This window comes from Schistocerca cancellata, chromosome 4, assembly GCF_023864275.1.
Source record: "Schistocerca cancellata isolate TAMUIC-IGC-003103 chromosome 4, iqSchCanc2.1, whole genome shotgun sequence".
NCBI classification, from domain to species: domain Eukaryota; kingdom Metazoa; phylum Arthropoda; class Insecta; order Orthoptera; family Acrididae; genus Schistocerca; species Schistocerca cancellata.
Genome location: NC_064629.1, coordinates 137,585,625 through 137,604,701, shown reverse-complemented (window position 1 = coordinate 137,604,701; position 19,077 = coordinate 137,585,625). Strand labels below are relative to the sequence as shown.

The 19,077-nt window shown below is 41.7% G+C and overlaps 1 protein-coding gene across 2 annotated transcripts in view; it reads right to left on the bottom strand.

The window, feature by feature from the left end:
- Positions 1 to 19,077, bottom strand: part of LOC126183437 (run domain Beclin-1-interacting and cysteine-rich domain-containing protein) — a 152,813-nt gene that overhangs the window by 48,990 nt on the left and 84,746 nt on the right. For both annotated transcript variants that reach the window (XR_007536751.1, XM_049925424.1), the window contains exon 5: positions 6,385 to 6,604. Coding sequence is in view for 1 of the 2 variants with exons in the window: in XM_049925424.1 (XP_049781381.1) it covers positions 6,385 to 6,604 (220 nt within the window). In the remaining variant the exon portion in view is untranslated. The remainder of the gene's footprint in view (positions 1 to 6,384; positions 6,605 to 19,077) is intronic.

The window sequence follows — 19,077 nt, the reverse complement described above, 5'->3', positions numbered from 1 at the left end:
ACTGTGAAATAGTTGTCCAAATAACCAGTCTCAGCAGGCTGTTTCTGAGTTAACACCACATATAATTCTTACAATACACTTCTGTTTTTTGAAAATATAATACCTGTAACTTGAATTTTCCAAGAAAATGATTCTATAACTTGTTAGTTAATGTAAATAATGAGAATAAACTAGCTGCTTCATTTTTAAATCTCCTATAGCAGTGATCATGTGTACCACAAACATAGCTGAACAAAGGAGATTCACACAACAATTGAGTTTGTGATCTACCTGTTGTCCCAAAAACGTAACACTTTCTACTTTTTGTATTTGGAAACCTACCTTTTCAGCTTTCAGAGTTCTGTGAGAGTCTTGAACTTTATGTACCAATCTTGTCAAAATTCAATGATAATTAATTTGTCTTGAAACTATCTGATGATGTTTCCAAATAATTCATTAATTGCCTTTTCTATAAAGAGACTGGTACTATTTTTTATTCTTATGCTTGTATTGTGTGCAAAAGGTATAAATTTTGCTTGTTGAAACGGCAGAAGACCCAAAATAGAACCTTAAGGAACACCACATCTGATTTCTCTAAACTCCAAGTGCCCATTGTTATGTGCCTGACATGGAACTGACAAATATTGCTTTCTGTCATTCAGATAACATAAAAACCATGAACCTGTTGTGCTTATTATTCTGTAATATTTTAACTTTTGCATTACAATATTACGGTTCACACACGCAAGTATCAGCCAAGTCACAAAATATTCCCAATGGTAGTAATTTCTGATTTACTGATTACAGTATATCGTCTGTCAATATGTCAGTTGACAGTTCTTTTTGAAATAAATTGTTTGCTAATAAGTATGTTTTTCTGTACTAAATATGTATAAAGTCTATTATACATCATCATTCAGGTGCCTGAGGAGTCAGCATTAGGAGTGGGCAACAAAGGGGGTATTTTTAAATAAGAAGAGGCACACTGGCAAGCTACAGAGCATGTAATACATGATACGGGTAACAATGGGCAGCCACGCAGGATTAGCCGAGCGGTCTAAGGCGCTGCAGTCATGGAATGTGCGGCTGGTCCCGGAGGAGGTTCGAGCCCTCCCTCGGACATGGGTGTGTGTGTTTGTCTTTAGGATAATTTAGGTTAAGTAGTGTGTAAGCTTAGGGACTGATGACCTTAGCAGTTAAGTCCCATAAGATTTCACACAAATTTGAACATTTGGACAATGGGCACACTTATAGAGCACTGCAAGCATGTGCCAAATCTACGTGGTGTTCACACGACTGCGGTGCATGAGAGAGAGTGCGAGTACACTTTGTGGAAGCTGCCAAAGTTTACCGATGCTGCCACGCATATAGTTGGAGTGGTCGAGTTTAGGCTTGTTCTGCGCACTTACATTATGCATTCTCCGATGGCCAACAAGTGTTCAGTAGTGTTCTGATCGCTCTGCTGTGAATGCCATAGCTAATGTGAGCATGAAATGCTATCGTAGCGAATCACATAGTGAATTTTTGTTCCATTTGTTGCAAGCTGTCATCACTGATGTTCGTAGTAAGTGATACATTCCACATACGGGGGTGAGACTTAATTTGCAAGATATATGCTTTCTTCAAGCGGAAGGCACGCGCATACATTCACTCACACATAGGCTGAGAATCTGCAGTGTGCGCATGCGTCATGCACTTTGCTTACCATCAGAGTTAGGCAAAATTTATTTTAATGATGTATAATGAATATAGATAAAAATATTATTAATTATTTGTGATAAAAATATTATTAATTATTTGTGAATAACAAATATTATTCGAAACATTATTCACTTACACAAATAAAAACATTTATTTGTCATCTGCGAATAAAAAGTCTTATGAATAATAGATAAATTTGAAATCCAATGACATTTATTGGTCCAATTCTTTGTCATGTATTAAATGAATGTACCTTTTTTTTCCAAGCCACTTGATACAAACTGCTGAAACTGCTGGCTGCATGCCAACGTGTGCAAAGCAAGTGATGGACAGTGAGCGCTGCTGACATGGTTCTGACATGTGGATGCAGTGCTGTAGCACCTAGGGAATGTGGTCAGCCAGCCATTGTCTTGGAGGGAACATTCTAACTAGGCTATAGTGGAACAAGGAAAAGATGCATATTCTCAGGTCGGAGTAAGCTGGTAGAGAGAAAGCCAATTCTGGAACCTACATTCCTCTCATAAAATATGATGCCTCACATGATCTCCTTATGCCTCACATGATCTCCTCCCATTTTCCTATTGGTTGAGGTTTGTGACCAAAGCTCTGCCAAGGTATAAGTTCATTTCAGCAACCTCCCTGTGGGAACCACGCATCATGTGCTAAAATGGTGGACGAGGTGGGAGCGGACTCAGCAGCAGGAAACTCAGAGCACAAAAGTGAGTTCAAAAATAAAATCTCTAGATAACTTATCCTTACTCGCTCCAAATGGGTGACCACTGGTGCATTAATATCTTGAGCATTTTTGAAAATACTAATAGTAATGAGATGGGACTGTAATTCATCACTAACATGTTGCCTCCTTTCTTGTAAAACTGCTTGATAACAGCACATTTAAGTCTCTCTGGGAAAGTTTCACCACAAAAAGATTCATTACACGAGTAACTCAATATATTACTAAGTTGAACTAAACAATATTTAATTATTTTACTACTGATTTCATCATAACCAATTGAACAAAACTAGGAGTTGATGACACTGAAAGCTTCTTTTGGGGATACTCGTTAACGCTGATTAACTGACTACCTGTGATTTGTTGTCAACAGTTGACAGTGATTCTGAGAAAGTTGAAACTATCCAGTTCACAGTCTTTGATCATAGGTTTTCAAAAGTACAGACAATTAACTTTGTTCGGTGATGAATGACTTCAGATATGTAGGCCTATAACGAAATGCAGAATTCACAAAGAAGGAGACAACAGAACCATAAATGTGCAACGACAATAGTGATATAATACAAATTGGACCCACTCAAAATTAAGACTTGTATCAAACAATATCTCACTAAAATCAGTGTTATGAATGCTGAGACTCATCATAAAAGAGTCTGTCTTCAATGTTAATTGGAGTGCTTGTGTTGATTTGATTCATAGGGCAGTAAAAAGAGCTTTTGAGCTTACCACATGTGCTTGGCCTTCATTTGCTTATGAATAACAAGTAAGATGCTGAATAGCAGACAGATTACTGAACCACTACTTAAAGTGTATCTGTGCATGAGTCAAATGTTTTTGCCTCTTGGCTACAAAAACAACACAGTAGGCTGATGTGTAATTTCTGGCACTTGCATTTCCACATGACAGTAGTTATCCACAATGACGAGTCAAAACATTATAGCCACTTGCTTTACGGTGCGTTTGTGCACTTCTGGAAAGCAGTACACCAGTGATCACACATGGCATGGATTCTCTTCTCTGAATGTATGTGGCATCAGATATCTACACACAAATTTTGTAAATGGTTATGGTTTGTGTACGTTGAGCTGACACCTGATAGCATCCCAGATGTGTTCAGGCAAATTTGATGGCCAAAACATCAACATGCTCCTCAAAACACTGTAGCAAGAGTCTGGCCTTGTGACACAGACAGTTACCCTGCTGAAAGATGCCATCACTCTCAGGGAAGACAACAAGAATAAAGGAATGTGTTGGGCCACAATAATATTCATGTAGTTCACAGCTGTCAGGGTGCCTTCAATTACTACCATAGGTCCCATGGAAGCCCATATGAGTGCACCTCATAGCATAGAACTGCCCCCATCAACCTTTGTCTGTGGCACAGGGTATGTTTGGGCATGTTTAAAGCATTCTTTCACCTGTATCTGTATCTGGACATGACCATGACCATCACTCTGGTGTAACAAGAAATGTGATTCATCCAACCAGGTAACATTTTTCATTGGTTCATGGTCCAGTCTCAATGATCCCATGCCCACTGACACCATAATTGACAATGTCATTAGGTAAAAATGGGTACATGTAGGGAATGTCTGTTGAGAAGTTCCCTATTCAACAATGTGCACTGACAAATGCACTGTGAAACACTTCTGCCTACTCCAGCACTGTAGTCTGTCATCAGATCTGCGATTTCCCACTGACAAAACCATCTATATGAATTTCTGGTGACGCAATTGGTTTCTCCCACCATCTTTACATCTTAGGCCAGTTGCCCTTGTGTTCATTGAAACTACAAAATTCTTGGGGCTCATTCTTGATAGGAAACTCTCTTGATCCTCCCATATGTCTTACCTGGCAGCTCGCTGTACGTGGTTCCTCAATGTCCTATGTGTCCTCAATGGTACTTCCTGGGGTTCCGATCGAACCACCCTCCACTGTTTGTACTGGTCCATTGTCTGTTCGAAACTAGACTAGGGGTGCTTTGCTTATGAGTCTGCACATCCAACTCTCTTATGCCATCTCAACACAATCCACCATCGTGGCATCCGTTTGGCCACGGGCTCCTTTTACACTAGCCTGGTTGAGCGTCTGTATGCTGAAGCTACTGAACTACCGCTGTCCTACTGCCGTGACTTTCTCCTCAGCAGGCATGCATGCTGTTTGTCTGCCATGCGTGGCCACCCATCCTATGCCTTCTTCTTTGATGATTCCTTTGATCGCCAGTATGAGGCACGTCCATCTTCTCTGTCACCTCCTGGAGTCCACTTTTGGCACTTGCTACAGTGACTTAACTTCACACTACCTGCACCTTTCCTGGTGGGTGTGAACCCTTCACAACCTTGGCTTCGTGAAGTGGCCCATGTTAACCTTGGCCTTCATCGCTTCCTAAGGACACTACTCCAGCCTCGCTATATCGCCTTCAGTTTCACAACCTTTGCATGGAACTTCGTGATAGTACCCTTGTATACACTGATGGCTCTCGGACTGCCTGTGGAGTTGGGTGTTCCTTCGTCATTGGCACTCATGTCTTTCAATATCAGCTTCCAGCACACTGCTCAGTATTTACAGCCGAGCTCTTCGCCCTGTATCAGGCCAAGGAGTACATCCGGCAACACAGCCTTTTCAATTGTGTCCTCTGCTCAGACTCATTCAGCGCCCTTCAAAGTCTATGTGCACTGTACATTGCCCATCCCTTAGTGCAGCGGGTCCAGCAAAACTGTCACTTGCTAACTCTTTGTGGAGCCAATGTGATGTTTCTCTGGGTTCCTGGTCATGTCAGTCTGGCAGGAAACGAGGTTGCTGACGCTGCTGTCAAGGTTGCAGTCCTCATACCTCAGCCCGCTATTTCCTATATTCCCTCTGATGATCTCTGTGTTGCCCTCTGTCAGGAGGGGTTGTTCCTTTGGCATCGCCATTGGTCCTCCCTTCTTGGGTATAATCTCAGGATTATTCAGCCTGTCCCAGTGGCTTTGATGACCTCTTCCTAGCCCTCCTGTCGGAAGGAGTTCATTTTAACTAGACTGTGGGCGCTGCCCCACCACTTTGTACACATTGCGCCCAAGTTTTAACTGTCTGTCACTTCCTGATGGAATGTCCATTTTTTAACCGTTTATGTTCCCGCTTGGCTTTGAAGTCTGAGTTATTGGCCATTTTAGCAAATGACGCATGATATGTCAACCGCGTTTTACTTTTTCTCCGCCAAAGCAATATGGCGAAGGCCACTTAATTTTCAGTTTTGGACCTCCGTTTCTGTATGGTGACGTTTTTAGCCCTTTTTCCACATGCCTGTTTTTAGCTGTCTTCTATTATGTCAGTTGGGACTGACATATAATCATTTTATAACTCCTCTCTGTCTTCGTGTTTTATAGTTTTGACTTGGGCACATGTGACCCCAGTCGTTTTTTGTGCCCTAAAGCAAAACAAAACAAAACCAACCAAATCAGATCTCTGACACATCAGCACCTGTTCTGCTTTAAAGAGTGGGTAAGCCTCAAACTTCAACATTCTGTGATTAGGCATGGACTTCTAAAAGCTTATTGCCTAATTATTTCAATAAGTTTCCATAAGATGCTCATGGCAGTAGCACACAAACAGCTTCGCTGTTTTTGAGATGCACGTTCCCAGGTTTCTCTGTCAAAGTCACTTATGTCAGTGGATTTCCCCTATTGCAGCCTGTATTGTCACCAGAATGATTCTGATACCCCAATTCTTCTCTACTCTGCTTATATACTTATATTACCATGTTACATTCCTGCAATACCACCCGACAGCATTCAGTCTTGCTGTAGTCAGTGATCGTAATGTTTTGGCTCATCAGTGTATGTAACAGAAATCGTGTACTGTACTTTCAAAACTGAACCCATACAATGATGTTTTTCACAAAGAGAAGCTACACTTGAGCCACTATTGGACAGTTACAATATTGCAATAGGTAATATGATTATGGAACCAGAATGAGAGAACTTGCTCACCTGAAGCTGAGTCATTTCTTCTATTGCCAAATACAGCCGTGGATTCAGAACTTTCAGATCCAAAAGAGGATGATGCTGCACATCAGCCAAGAATGCAGCAGATTTTACAGAAACAGGATATCTTCGAAAATCCCAATTATGTATTACCCTCGCTGGAATGATCCATTCTTCGCCTACATGGCATTCAGAACAGAAGTATCCACCGCTGAAGGAGCAAACCCTGAAAAAATGATGTGAACGAGAATTTCTTTCACAAAATATGAGAAGAAAAACCAAGTGCAATTAAATGACAGAAATCATTGCCAAATATCAAGATGTCAAAATTGCAATATGAATTACCTGTAAAGACCACTAATTTCTAGAAATAAAATAGTTTAACCAGAAAGGGAATGTGGAATTGCTAGAAATTAAAATGTCAGACAAACATTTTTATACACCCACAAGGGGTGGAAGTGTAAATTTACATGTATAGGAGTACAATGGCAAACAGCAAAATCAGCTCATCATGGTACAAATGACAGCCATTATACAACAGCCAGGGTGAGAAATGGAATTGTCTTTTACTAGAATCCTCATAGAGCGTGCAGCACTGTGGATAAAAGTAAACAATTACAATATCAGAGGAAAATAACATTTTACTGCAGGAAAGCTGCACATATCCAGACATGCTCTCAAAATGTGCAGGTTGCCATTAAGTTAGATACACGAACTGGTCTGGGTAGTCATCAACCTACACCGATTATAGATGACAACTTGCACAATATTCATTAGACCTCTACATCCTATACACTATGATACTGCTACAGGTGGCATGCTCTGTTGGTGAGAGGTTCAATGATCTGAAAAGCCACAGAGGTGTAGACATATGCCAGTGATAAAGTGCGTGGTCTGGCTACAAAACTTCTCCTGGAATTTTTCCGTACAATGAGACACATTTGACTGCTCTCTGTCACATACATAGCACTATGTTGTCACTGCCTCTTATATCAGTCCTAAAGGGTGGGGGTGAGGTAAGAGGTGGAGCACTACAGGTCATACATATCACAAATAAGCTTCTTACAATGGAAAGTCCAGGTAAAATATCACCAATATTATGAAAAACACACATTGCTACACACCGTACAGATGAAACACTGAATTGCAGACAGGCACAACAAAAAGACAGCTGTAAGTTGAGCTTTCAGCCAAAGCCTTCTTCAGAAAGGAAACACACACATTCACACAAGCGAGCACACCTCATTCACACATGACTGCTATCTATGGCCAGAATTCAACTGAGCCAAACTAAAGCAGCAATCCGGAATGGCGTGGAAGAGGGGAAGGGATAGCAGGGTACAGGTGTGGGGGGGAGAGAAGTGGGCACTGCCTGTTGGAGCATGCTGGGACTAGATGGTGGCAAAACAAGGCTGCTGGGCACAGTGTCAGGAGGCTATGAGGGAGGGAAGAGGGAAACAGGGAGTGGTAAAGCAGAAGAGCAGAGAGGTGGAAAGTCTGGTGGGTGCATTGACAGAGAGCGGTGCACAATGAGAGTGAAGGGACGTTAATTGGGAGGGGGGTGATAGATCGAGTGGAGAGGGTGGGGGAAGAAACTGTTGGGTGGAAGATATGGGTTACAGTACGTTACCATAGGTTGAGGCTGGGCTGATTTTGAGTGCAGAGAATGTGTTGCAAGTATAACTCCAATCCACACTGTTCAGATAAGTGGTGGTAAAAGTGGAAGATCCAGATTGCCTGGGTTGTGGAGCGGCCATTGAAATCAAACCTGTTATGTCCAGCTACATGTTGTGCCACAGGGTGGTCCACTCTGCTCTTGGCCACAGTTTGGTAGTGGTTGTACACCCTGGTGGACAGCTGGTCATGCCAATATAAAAAGCTGAGTAATTATTACAGCTGAGCTGGTGTATGACACGGCTGCTTCCACAGGTGGTCCAGCCTCTGATGGGGTACGACAAGCCTGTGATAGGACTGGAATAGGAAGTGCTGGGAGGGTTGATTGGGCAGGTCTTGAACATGGGTCTTCCACAGGGATATGATCCCTGTGGCAAGGGGTTGGGACTGGGTGGCCAGACTGCAGAGGAGAGATTTTTTGTGTGGAAGGGATGGCAGCTATCAAAAGGGAGGTGTGGTTAATGGGTTTAATATGGACGGATATGTGGGTGGAACCATTGATGTGTAATAGTCTTTTTGTTGTGCCTGTCTACAACTCAATGTGTCATCTTTACAGTGAGTAGCAATCTATCCTTTTCACAAATAAACTTCTTTCTACCTTGTTCACTCAGTTCTCAGTTTCTGTGAAACTAAACTATTTTCTGCCACTTTTTTGCAATGTAGGGATTGAGACACTCACACATACACCATTGATTATGAGAGTTCTTCAAGTGTTCATGGACGTTTGATGTGGCTTCACAGAAGGAAACTGCATTTGCAGATCTGTGAATGGGAGAAAGGAGAAAGATTAGGGTTTCATGCCTCACTGATGATGAGAATATTAGAGACATTAAACAAATTTTATTTGAAAAAGAATGGGAAAGGAAACTGGCAGCGATCTTAAACAAGCACTATAATTTGCTTTAAGCCACATACATGCAAGTTCATTTTCAGTGGATATATAAATCATTATAAAATTGTCCAATAATTTACAATTACCCTGAATTAAAGGAAGATTAGGATTTCACATACCATCTTGTATTAACTATGATGACATAACAGACAGACTATCCTTTGATGAATGCAGAAGTACAGCTTAAGGACAATGGACACTTAGCACAATAAATACAACATGACTGATGTGTCAAAAGACACCACTGTCATTACAGTATATCAGATGGAAAATAGAGAAGGAAGGAAGGAAGGAAGGACGGAAGGAAGGTAGGAAAGAAGATTAAGGTGTAAGATCTTATCGATAATGAGGCCATTCGAGGCAGAACAGGAGCTCAGACTAAGGAAGGATGTGGTAGGAAATCAACCATCTCATCATTTGCCCTCAAGAAATTTAGGGTAACCATGGAAAACCTAAATCTGTGTAGCTGCTGACTTGCAAATGCAATGATTAAAAAAGTGAAGCAGTATGGTACCGTTGGCTGGAAGACCCTGAAGGCGGCTTCAGCTGCCATAATGGACAAATTTTTCTGTCCCACACATACAACAATCAACCTTTCCTTCGCAAAGTGAGAGAATTGTGCACATAAGTATATCTGGTAAGTGCAGGTGACTGCACTATTTGTGTTGGATGATGATGAGAAAAGGCAGAGGGTGAAACCCAGTGCTGGCAGATAGCCTACTCCTCTCGAATAGCACCGAGAGGGCTGCTGAGCTTAACATCCCCATCTGATGGATGGATCACCATCAACTGTACCATGTGCCCTTGCTTCATGAGAGACTGAGGAGAGGTTTTGGAATTTAATCCAGGACATGGGTGCAAAGACTGGTTGACACTGACTTTATGCCGCCATTCCTCCTCCCTTTTACCATAAGGCAAAGGGAAAACAGCCAGCAGTGTAGGACATAGCCAAGTATTTACCCATTCGAGTACTGACCACTATCAATGTTGCTTAACTGCACTGATCTGATGAGAACTGGTGTATTCAATAGGCAAGACCATTGGACAATACAATGATTAAAAGGGAAGAAGCAAGAAAAACATGTTCCAAGCTGGAAAGAGGATCAGATAAGGTCCAGCATATAACAGTGAAAAAAAAGAATTAACTGCAAACAAAATAATGAGCAACAATAACAACAACAACAACAATAATAATAATAATTGCTACTGAAAATGTTTGGAGACAATTTGCCAAATCTGTCACAAAGTGGTCAACAGCATGAAATATACAGTAGAGTTACATCAATATGTCCTTAGAATTATGTCAAAAGTTTTCAGTCTTACAAGCAAAAGTATGGAAGATTGCTGATTTCCCATTAAAATTAAATGAAACATTGTCATATTTCATACACAATTTCATTGCCAGCTATGTTAAAATTTGTCCAGTGGTATAGTAGACCTGAGCTTTGAGTCACTAACTGTACTTTGGTAAGTCTTTCGTTGGCAGACAGTCACCCTTTATGAAGGGTAGTTACAAAGTTTAAATTATCACCATAAAAAAATAAAGTTACATAATTAGCTTTTTACAAAATTATTTAGGCTTTTTCAGCCACTTGCTGACAGACTGCCTGTTAGCTTCCGTCTCGGGTTCTTCGGCCGACATTCAATTGATGATTTGTCTGACTTTTCGCCAGCACAAGTGGCTGGCATGGTCAAGGTTTCACCCTCCACTGTGGGTGGCTCATTGGAATTGAGCTCACAGCTGCAGCTTACACACGCCTGTCAGGCCAACATATGAAGGCTTTTTCCTGATCATTAACACTGTGGTTTTGCCCTTGCTACCTGCAATGGTCATTCACTGCAGCATGGGTACCAAGGATACACTCACATTGAAACTTTTCTCTTTCTTGTCATATTTGAGGATCTCTGGGGCTTCTCTGAACAAGTGTGCTTGGTAGCCCTCCTCCACAGCAAGGACTCCTGTGCTGGCAAATTTATTATGTGATTGGTCTCACATAGTACCATGGGTGATTTCTCCACCTGTCTCCATCTGCAGTACACCCCAACTCATTATGCTCAGGACAGTCATATGCTGCTTCTTTAAGCTACAAAATTTCATGATTATCCCCCCACCCCTTCCCCATATTCCCCTGACTTTGCACCCAGTGGCTTCTTCCTCAGTCCTCAGATAGAGAAAGCATTGTGTGGCATGCATTTCTAGAATGACAATGAGATAAATTTTGAGGTAGAATGTTTCCTGAAGAGCCCAAATGCAGATGTCTCCAATCAATATCTCCATCAAGTGACCCATTGTTGGGAAATACGTGTCACGTTGTAGGGTAAATATGCAGAGAAGGACTAAAACCATAACCAAGCTTCATGGTCACAACTTGATTGTTTTCATGGCAGCAATTAAAACTTTATGACTATCTCGTATACATTGTTCTTCATGAGAGCAAACAGCTCAATGGTTAATGGTCAATAAATGAACAGCATGGAGTGAAGGTCACTTCATCACCCGCAGTCCCATACTTGGCATACAATTAATGCAGCAATTGTCACAATAGATAAATCTTGTGAGGGTCATTCCATAAGTCATGGTAACTATGGTATCTCATGTGAATGTATGGCAATGCTGTAATCACAGTAAATACATTTGGAAGTCTGTGGCAAACATTACCAAAAGCAACTGACAGTTTGTGACTGCATGCGAAGATGGCTTGGTATTAGTGCCTGAAACATTCAGTGTGAGGTTGATTGTGCTACAAGATGGATCCTCCCCATCCACCCTACTCACCAGACCTCAATCAATGTAACTTTAACCACATTCCACAACTAAGGAAATCCTTGTGTGGGACGTACTATGCAAACAGAGTGAATGTCTTCCTGGCATTTCGGCAACAGGTGGCGCACACTGATGGCAGTGCCAATGACATTCAACGACTTCCCCACTGCTGGAAATGCTGTATGCACTGTGGCACTATTTCGACACACAAAAGTTGATTTTGATTCATTCTTGTTCCATTTGTACTCGTGCACAATAAATTTACATAGAGTTCCAATGCATGTATTCCATTTCAACCTCTGCCATGACATTCTGTACTAGAACCCTATTTTATGTCAGCATTCAGATACACACTGCCGTACTACTTCAATGCACATCGTTGTAGTCTCATGTTGTCGCATTATCACAAGATATACCATGTTGTCACGACTTATGGAATGACCTTTGTACATATCCCCTTGAGCATAAGTTACTGTTTTTGGAAGGCTAACCATACATCTTATACCATCTTGCTTCACTATTATTGTCCCCTATACTTCCAGCAAGACACACACACACACACACACACACACACACACACACACACACACACACACACACACACATCTTATAACAGCTTCCTACCAAGTGCTCCACTCCTATCCCTCCAACTTTCACCACTAATTCATACATTATATTTTAAGAGCTGCTGTTTAGCGTTAGGAGACTACAACCATTAGCCAATGAATAAGAGATACATGCTGTGTTACAGACAGATAACTCCAGTCAAAAGTGAATGGAATAATTTCTCATGACAATGACTGAGACACTGTCAGACCTAATACTAGAAGTTTAGCAAGAGATAGGCGGGATACGCTATGTCAATGCATTTTGTGGCCAGATTATAGGTGCCTGACAAACACGACATCCCATTTCTGAGGTCTTGCATACAATGACATTTTCATGTGACACAGAGTCAAGGTTGTAATTTGAGTGTCTTGACTCAGGGAAAACAGAAGCCACCAGAGTCAGCATCTGCGACCAACAATGGGTGAGTAATAGAGTTTGTCATCAATTATTACAAACTGTGATAGTAGACAGAATGGTCACTGCGCATCAAATAACTCACCAACTCAATGATGGCCAACAACTGATGAGCAGCCATATAATTCAGAATCCAACATATTAGGAACACCAGCAACTGCAATGAATTAGTCATAAAATATTATATAGAACAGTCTTGATCGCATAAAACCAATTTTATTCATTAGTGGCGACTGGTTTTAACCTGATGTGGATCATCTTCGGACTATAATCTGTAATTTAGAGTACAAAAGAAAAGAGTGAAACATTTAATGTAATAAACATTAATGCCTAGTGATGACGTATAGAGATGATGGCATGGAGCAGGTACTGTAGATGCCACCCACTGATGTCGACTGCTGACTATGTGGTGGTGTCATGGGGTTAAATAGCAGAAGCCCCACCCCTATCCTGTCGCCCTATGTCATCTTTAGCCAATTCTTTCTTTCTTTCACTGGTGCTATGTCCCACACTGACGCAGGGTTGGCATTGTTAGGAACAGGTTTGGCAAGGTTAGTATGAAGGGGTGGCCGGATGCCCTTCCATCTGCCACCCCGTACCCCCGGGGCGGAATTCATGTACCCCAGCTGTCTGTGTTTAGTGTAATTCATGGAATAGTGCGAAAGTGTTTAGATGTCGGTGAGTCGTGTAACTGAGGCGGAATGTGGGGACCAGCCCGGTATTCACCTAGTGGGATGTGGAAAACCACCTAAAAACCACATCCAGGCTGGCCGGCACACCGGCCCTCGTCGTTAATCCGCTGGGCGGATTCGATCTGGAGCCGGTGCGCCTACCATAGTCCAGGAAGCAGTGCGTTAGCGCTCTCGGCTATCTTGGGGGGTTGTCATCGTTAGCCAGTGGGGTACAACATAAGCGATACATGTTATACTTCATGAGTATAAACCATAATACTATGCTGGGTATTATTGTAAGTTATAGTTAAGTAACAATTTATATGCTCTACAGTTAAAATTTTATATAATATAATGTTAAAAAATATAATTGACCAGCCAGTGGCATCATGTTATTAGACTGACTTATGTGGGATTTTATGTACATCAAAGGTTGGCTGTAGGACACTGCTCGTTACCTAGTGACATGGACACCTTATCAACAGTGATCAAAGATGCTACACCACTGACATACTGTAATCAGGAGTGCATAGTTTCATGGCGAGAGAGGATACATCATACTAGAAAGCAGTTGGATGCAAACGGACGCGAGCTAATCGCCGTCCACTTGTGATTGTCGGAGTCACTCTCAGATTTGGACTGGGAAAGGATTGATGCAGCCACAGTGGCACAACAAATGTCATCTCAGTGGGCAACCACAGAAAGGCAGAAAGGGAAATTTGGCCGGATTTAACAGCAACAGCATGGAGCAGAGCGGAAAACAACAGAACGCGTCATTATCAACATGACAACCAGAAACATCGACGCGGGTGCCATGTCGGCTCTCAGGATGGGGCTTAATTATGCACCCCATTTTCTGACATAATAAGTGGCATGGAATGAGCAGTTCACAAGATGCCCAGTGAAACTGCAGAAGAAATTTGCTGAGAAATGAGCCGCATTCTTTCTAAATCCAAGCCACCAACTTCGAACATGACAAGAGCTGAGCATAATGTTCCTCGGGAACTCTGCAACGATCCACACCTCGAAGTCCTGCCAGCTGACAAGGGCAATGCAGCCATCATTATTTGGCTGATGCTGGAGGAAGAGACATATCAAAAACTGTCAAAGGACCCAAATTCAAGAATAATGAGGAAGACGTCAGAGCTTCTCAAGAGGTCTTTGCTGGAAGAGAATGTCATCAAAAATCTCTTCCCTTTCCCTCAAGCACCTCGACCACCTACATTGTGTGGCCTTCCAAAGGTTCACAAGAAGAACACTCCTCTATGCCCCATTGTGAACACCATTACATTGCCGACTTACAGGCTCATGAAACATCTTGCCAACCTCCTTATCCCACACGTTGGTCACTGTGTGCACCACATCAAGAATACAGCTGACTTCATCAGTCTTGGAGAAGGGGATATTATGGTCAGCTTTGATGTAGTGTTCACGCGCGTTCCCATTAAAGACTCTATAGATCTGTCTCCCAGTTATTTGACGACAGTGTTGTGGATTTATTCAAGCACACTCTGGCATCATCACATTTGTTGTATGATGGAGAATATATCAACCAGACAGACAGTGTTGGGATGGGAAGCCCATTAGCTCCAGTTGCAGCCAATCTGTTCATGGAGTACTTTGAAAACATCACCCTGGATACGGCTCCTGAAAAGCTTAGTTCCTTTTATCGTTATGTTGACGACACGTTCACTGTCTCATGGACATGAAAAACTGGGAGAATTCTTGGAGCACTTCAACAACATCCATGACAAAATCAAGTTCACGATGGAGACAGAGACAGATGGTGCCTTGCCGTTCCTTGATGTCCTCGTCTGCCACAAAGCAAATGGGTGTCTCAGCCACAGCATTTACCGGAAACCCACCCACACGGGCCCATCACCATCCATCACAGGAAAGTTCTGTTCTGAGGACCTTAGTGCAATGAGCCGAAACTGTCTCAGAGTCTGAAAACTTGCCGAAGGAACTGAGCCACTTATGGAAAGTATTCAAGGAAAACGGCTACAACACCTGCCAGATTTCGCAAGCTATCTCTCCGAAAATACGCAATGAGAAAGACTACAAGGAGGATTTGAAGAAGTTTGCATTCTTGCCGTTCTGTGGCTCATTAACAGGAAATATACGCCAGCTCCTAAAGAGTCATAAAATCAATTCGGTCTTCAGGGCTCCAGCAAAAATTTGACAACTCTTGAGGCCTATGAAACACGACATAGGCCTCAGAATGTCAGGAGAATATAAAATACCATGTGAGTGTGGACAGTTCTATATTGGGCAGACAGTGCATACCATTGAACAGCACTGTGTAGGACATGAGAGACGTTTTTGTTAATGGTACCCAGAGCAAACAGCAGTAGCAGAGCACACATTAGAGAACGGTCATCATATTGCATTCAACGAGACATCTATTATCACACAGACTAACAGTTTTTGGGATAGCATAATAAAAGAAGCGAACGAAATAAAAATTTGTGACAATGCACTCAATAAAGACGGCGGCCTGCAGCTAAGCACAGTGTGGGACCCGGCCATTGGAAAGTTGACACGGGCACGGCAGCTGCACAATGCATACATTATCATATATGGTGCTGGAGTGGGTACCAGTGATGTCACGGAAGGCAGCGCGGCTATGTAAGGACAGCAGCAGCAACCAGAAGACAGTCACCACTTGGCAATGGCTGAGGATTACTCGACCGAAAGCTCGTGGATTTCAAATCACTTGACATGGCTGGAAGCCCGAGAAACCTTTATTAATACTGTAATCAGTTTGGCCATTCATGAATGGTCTTCATATTTGTGTTGGCTGTCAGTTGTCCTACACCGCCGACCACCATTTTATGCAGTGCCATGTACTGCAGAAAACACTTGTAACCATTGTCCAGCATTGCTAGTAACACAGCCACTCTAATAACACATATAAAATGCTGTGTAATCATTGTTTTGAACTTAATTACAAATAAATGTTTATAAAAGTTTTCTGCATTGGAAGTAAAATATAAGGGAAATGGCTTAATATACAATAGCAATTTATATGATTTACAGTTAAAACTTTATATACCTTAAAAATGTTACTGACTAACCTAGGGCATTCGTTAACAAATTAGTGGATTACATTCTGTGGGATTTTGTGGACACCAAAGATGGGCTGTAGCATGTCGCTGATTACCTAGTAATGTGGATGCCTTATTAATAATGACCAAAGATATTGTGCTTCTGCCATACTGCTTTTGGTTTGGCCATGTATGATCTTCATATTTGCATTGTTTGCAAGTCTTCCTTCAGTGCCAACCAACAATATTGCATCACAAATATGAAGACCATACTCGGCTGAACCGAAAGCAGTACAGCACCTTTTTTAAGCTATTGATAAGGCGTCCTTGTTGCTAGGTAACGACAGATGTCCTACAGCCCACCTCTGGTGCCCACAAACTCCCACAGCACTTAGTATATTAATGTGATAGTGAATGCCCTTGGCTGGTCATTTTTTCACATTATACTATGTAAAATTTTAACTGAACAACATATAAATTGTTATGGGTAGATTAAGCTACTACCTCCATACTTTAGCTCCAATGTAGAAAACTTTTACAAACAGTTATTTGTAATTAAATTCAAGACAACGATTACATAGCACTCTGTACATATTATTATGGTTGTGGTGTTGCTGGTGAAACTGGACAATGGTTACACGGATTTTCTGCAGTACATGGCACTGAATAAAATACTGGTGGTCAGTGTTGAAGGACAACTTACATACGTAGGTCATACGTGGCCAAACTGCAGTATGGCAGCAGCGTAGCAGCTTTAACCTCTACCAATAAGGTGTCTGCTTGCTACATAAACAGCAGCATCCTATAGCCCATCTTTGGTGTGCACAAAGTTCTGCACAGGGCAGTCTAGTAATATGTTAACTGGTGTCACTGGCTGGTCAATTACACTTTTTAACATTACATTATATAACATTTTAACTGCATAACATATAAATTGTTACTTAGGTATAACTATCCAGCTTAGTACAGGGTACAGCACAGGAAAAGCACGTTTCTTAAACTGCTAGTACTGGGTGACAAGTGGGGGTATTGACCTTGACTGACCACTGGCAGACAGCTCAGACAATGCAGTTTCAGTAGCTATGGAGGATTGGAGTGTATAGTATTGTGTGTTCATGGTCGAGTAGTTCTTTACAAACAATGATTCTGAGGTCATGGTTCAACTTCTTATCTTTCGAAAGTTTCATGTCGGACTTCAAGACACATTCCAATATTGGAACACTATATTTTGATGGGTTGCAGCATTTAGCAGTACTGGATCTGTGATGAAAAAGAAACCACTTGCTCTTCCCAGTTCAGTTTGAACTCCAGAAAACATAGACAGATGAGAACAGCAGTTCTTGCTACTCCAAAACAATCCGCTAGGCGACAGGCTGCGTCACTGGGTATGTCACATCAAATCTTATTTGATGATCTCAAATTTCACCCACAAAAAGCAATGATTGTCCAGCAGCTTAGTGAAATGGATTTTGTGCAGTGCAGAGAATTTTGTGGCATGGTGGACGCTATACTTACAGAAGATGCAGATGTCCCAGTACTTATGAGTGATGGAGCCTGTTTTCATGTGGGTGGTTAAGTTAATTGTACAGAACTGTCAGCACGAGGTGTCAGAGAACCCACGTGAACTACACCAAAATCTCTTCCACAGCTCAAAAGTGACAGTGTGATGCAGCACCCCCAACATAGGGATTGTTGGACTTACTTTTTTGAAGAGGGAGGAACCATAGTTACTGTGACATGAGTATGCTACATCAAAATGTTAAACAACTTTCATCATTCTGAACCTGAAATGTGTCAAGTGAATATGAGAGAAATGTGGTTCCAACAGGATGGTACCACAGCTCACGTGGTGAGAGCATTAATGAAAGTGGTTTGACAAATGTTCCCAGGACATGTCATTTCACGGTATGGTGGTGTCCTTGAACCCCACACTCACCTGATCTATTGATCTGTGAGTTCTCTTTGTCACGCTACTTGCAATCAAGAGCGTTCATGAACAAGCACTGCACAATCAATGATCTCAAAATTTCCATTTGTCCGGAAATTGAAGCTGCACTGAATAAAATGTTGGAGAGAGCTACATGCAATTTACAGGAGAGGATCCAAATTTTTATGTCCAGCAGGGAGGACATCAGGCCTCAACAGCATTATTTTACAAACTTAATTAAGGTAATTAGATTCCAAAAATGCAAAAAGTACCATAACTGAATGCGAGATATTTTAAAAATAAAACCTGGTTTCAGTTACTCAATAGTGAAAAACATGCTTTTCCTCTGCTCCAGCCTGTATTACGGTTTATATTATACTGTATGACATGTATTACACACATTGTATCCTATTGGCTAAAGGTGATGTAGGATGATGGGCAAGGAGCAGGGCTTCTGCTATTAAACTCCTTGACACAGCCACACAGTCAGCAGTTGGTGGTATCCACAGTTCCATTGTCTCCACACATTATCACTGGGTATAACATCACATAATTTCTGTTTAACTTAAATTTCATTACATTACATATTTCCTTCTATTCTACTGCACTCTAAAAAACAGAGTACGATCCAAAGGTGATCCACATCAGGTCGAAAACAGTCACCAATTATGAATAAAAGTGTTTTTATGCAATCAAGACTG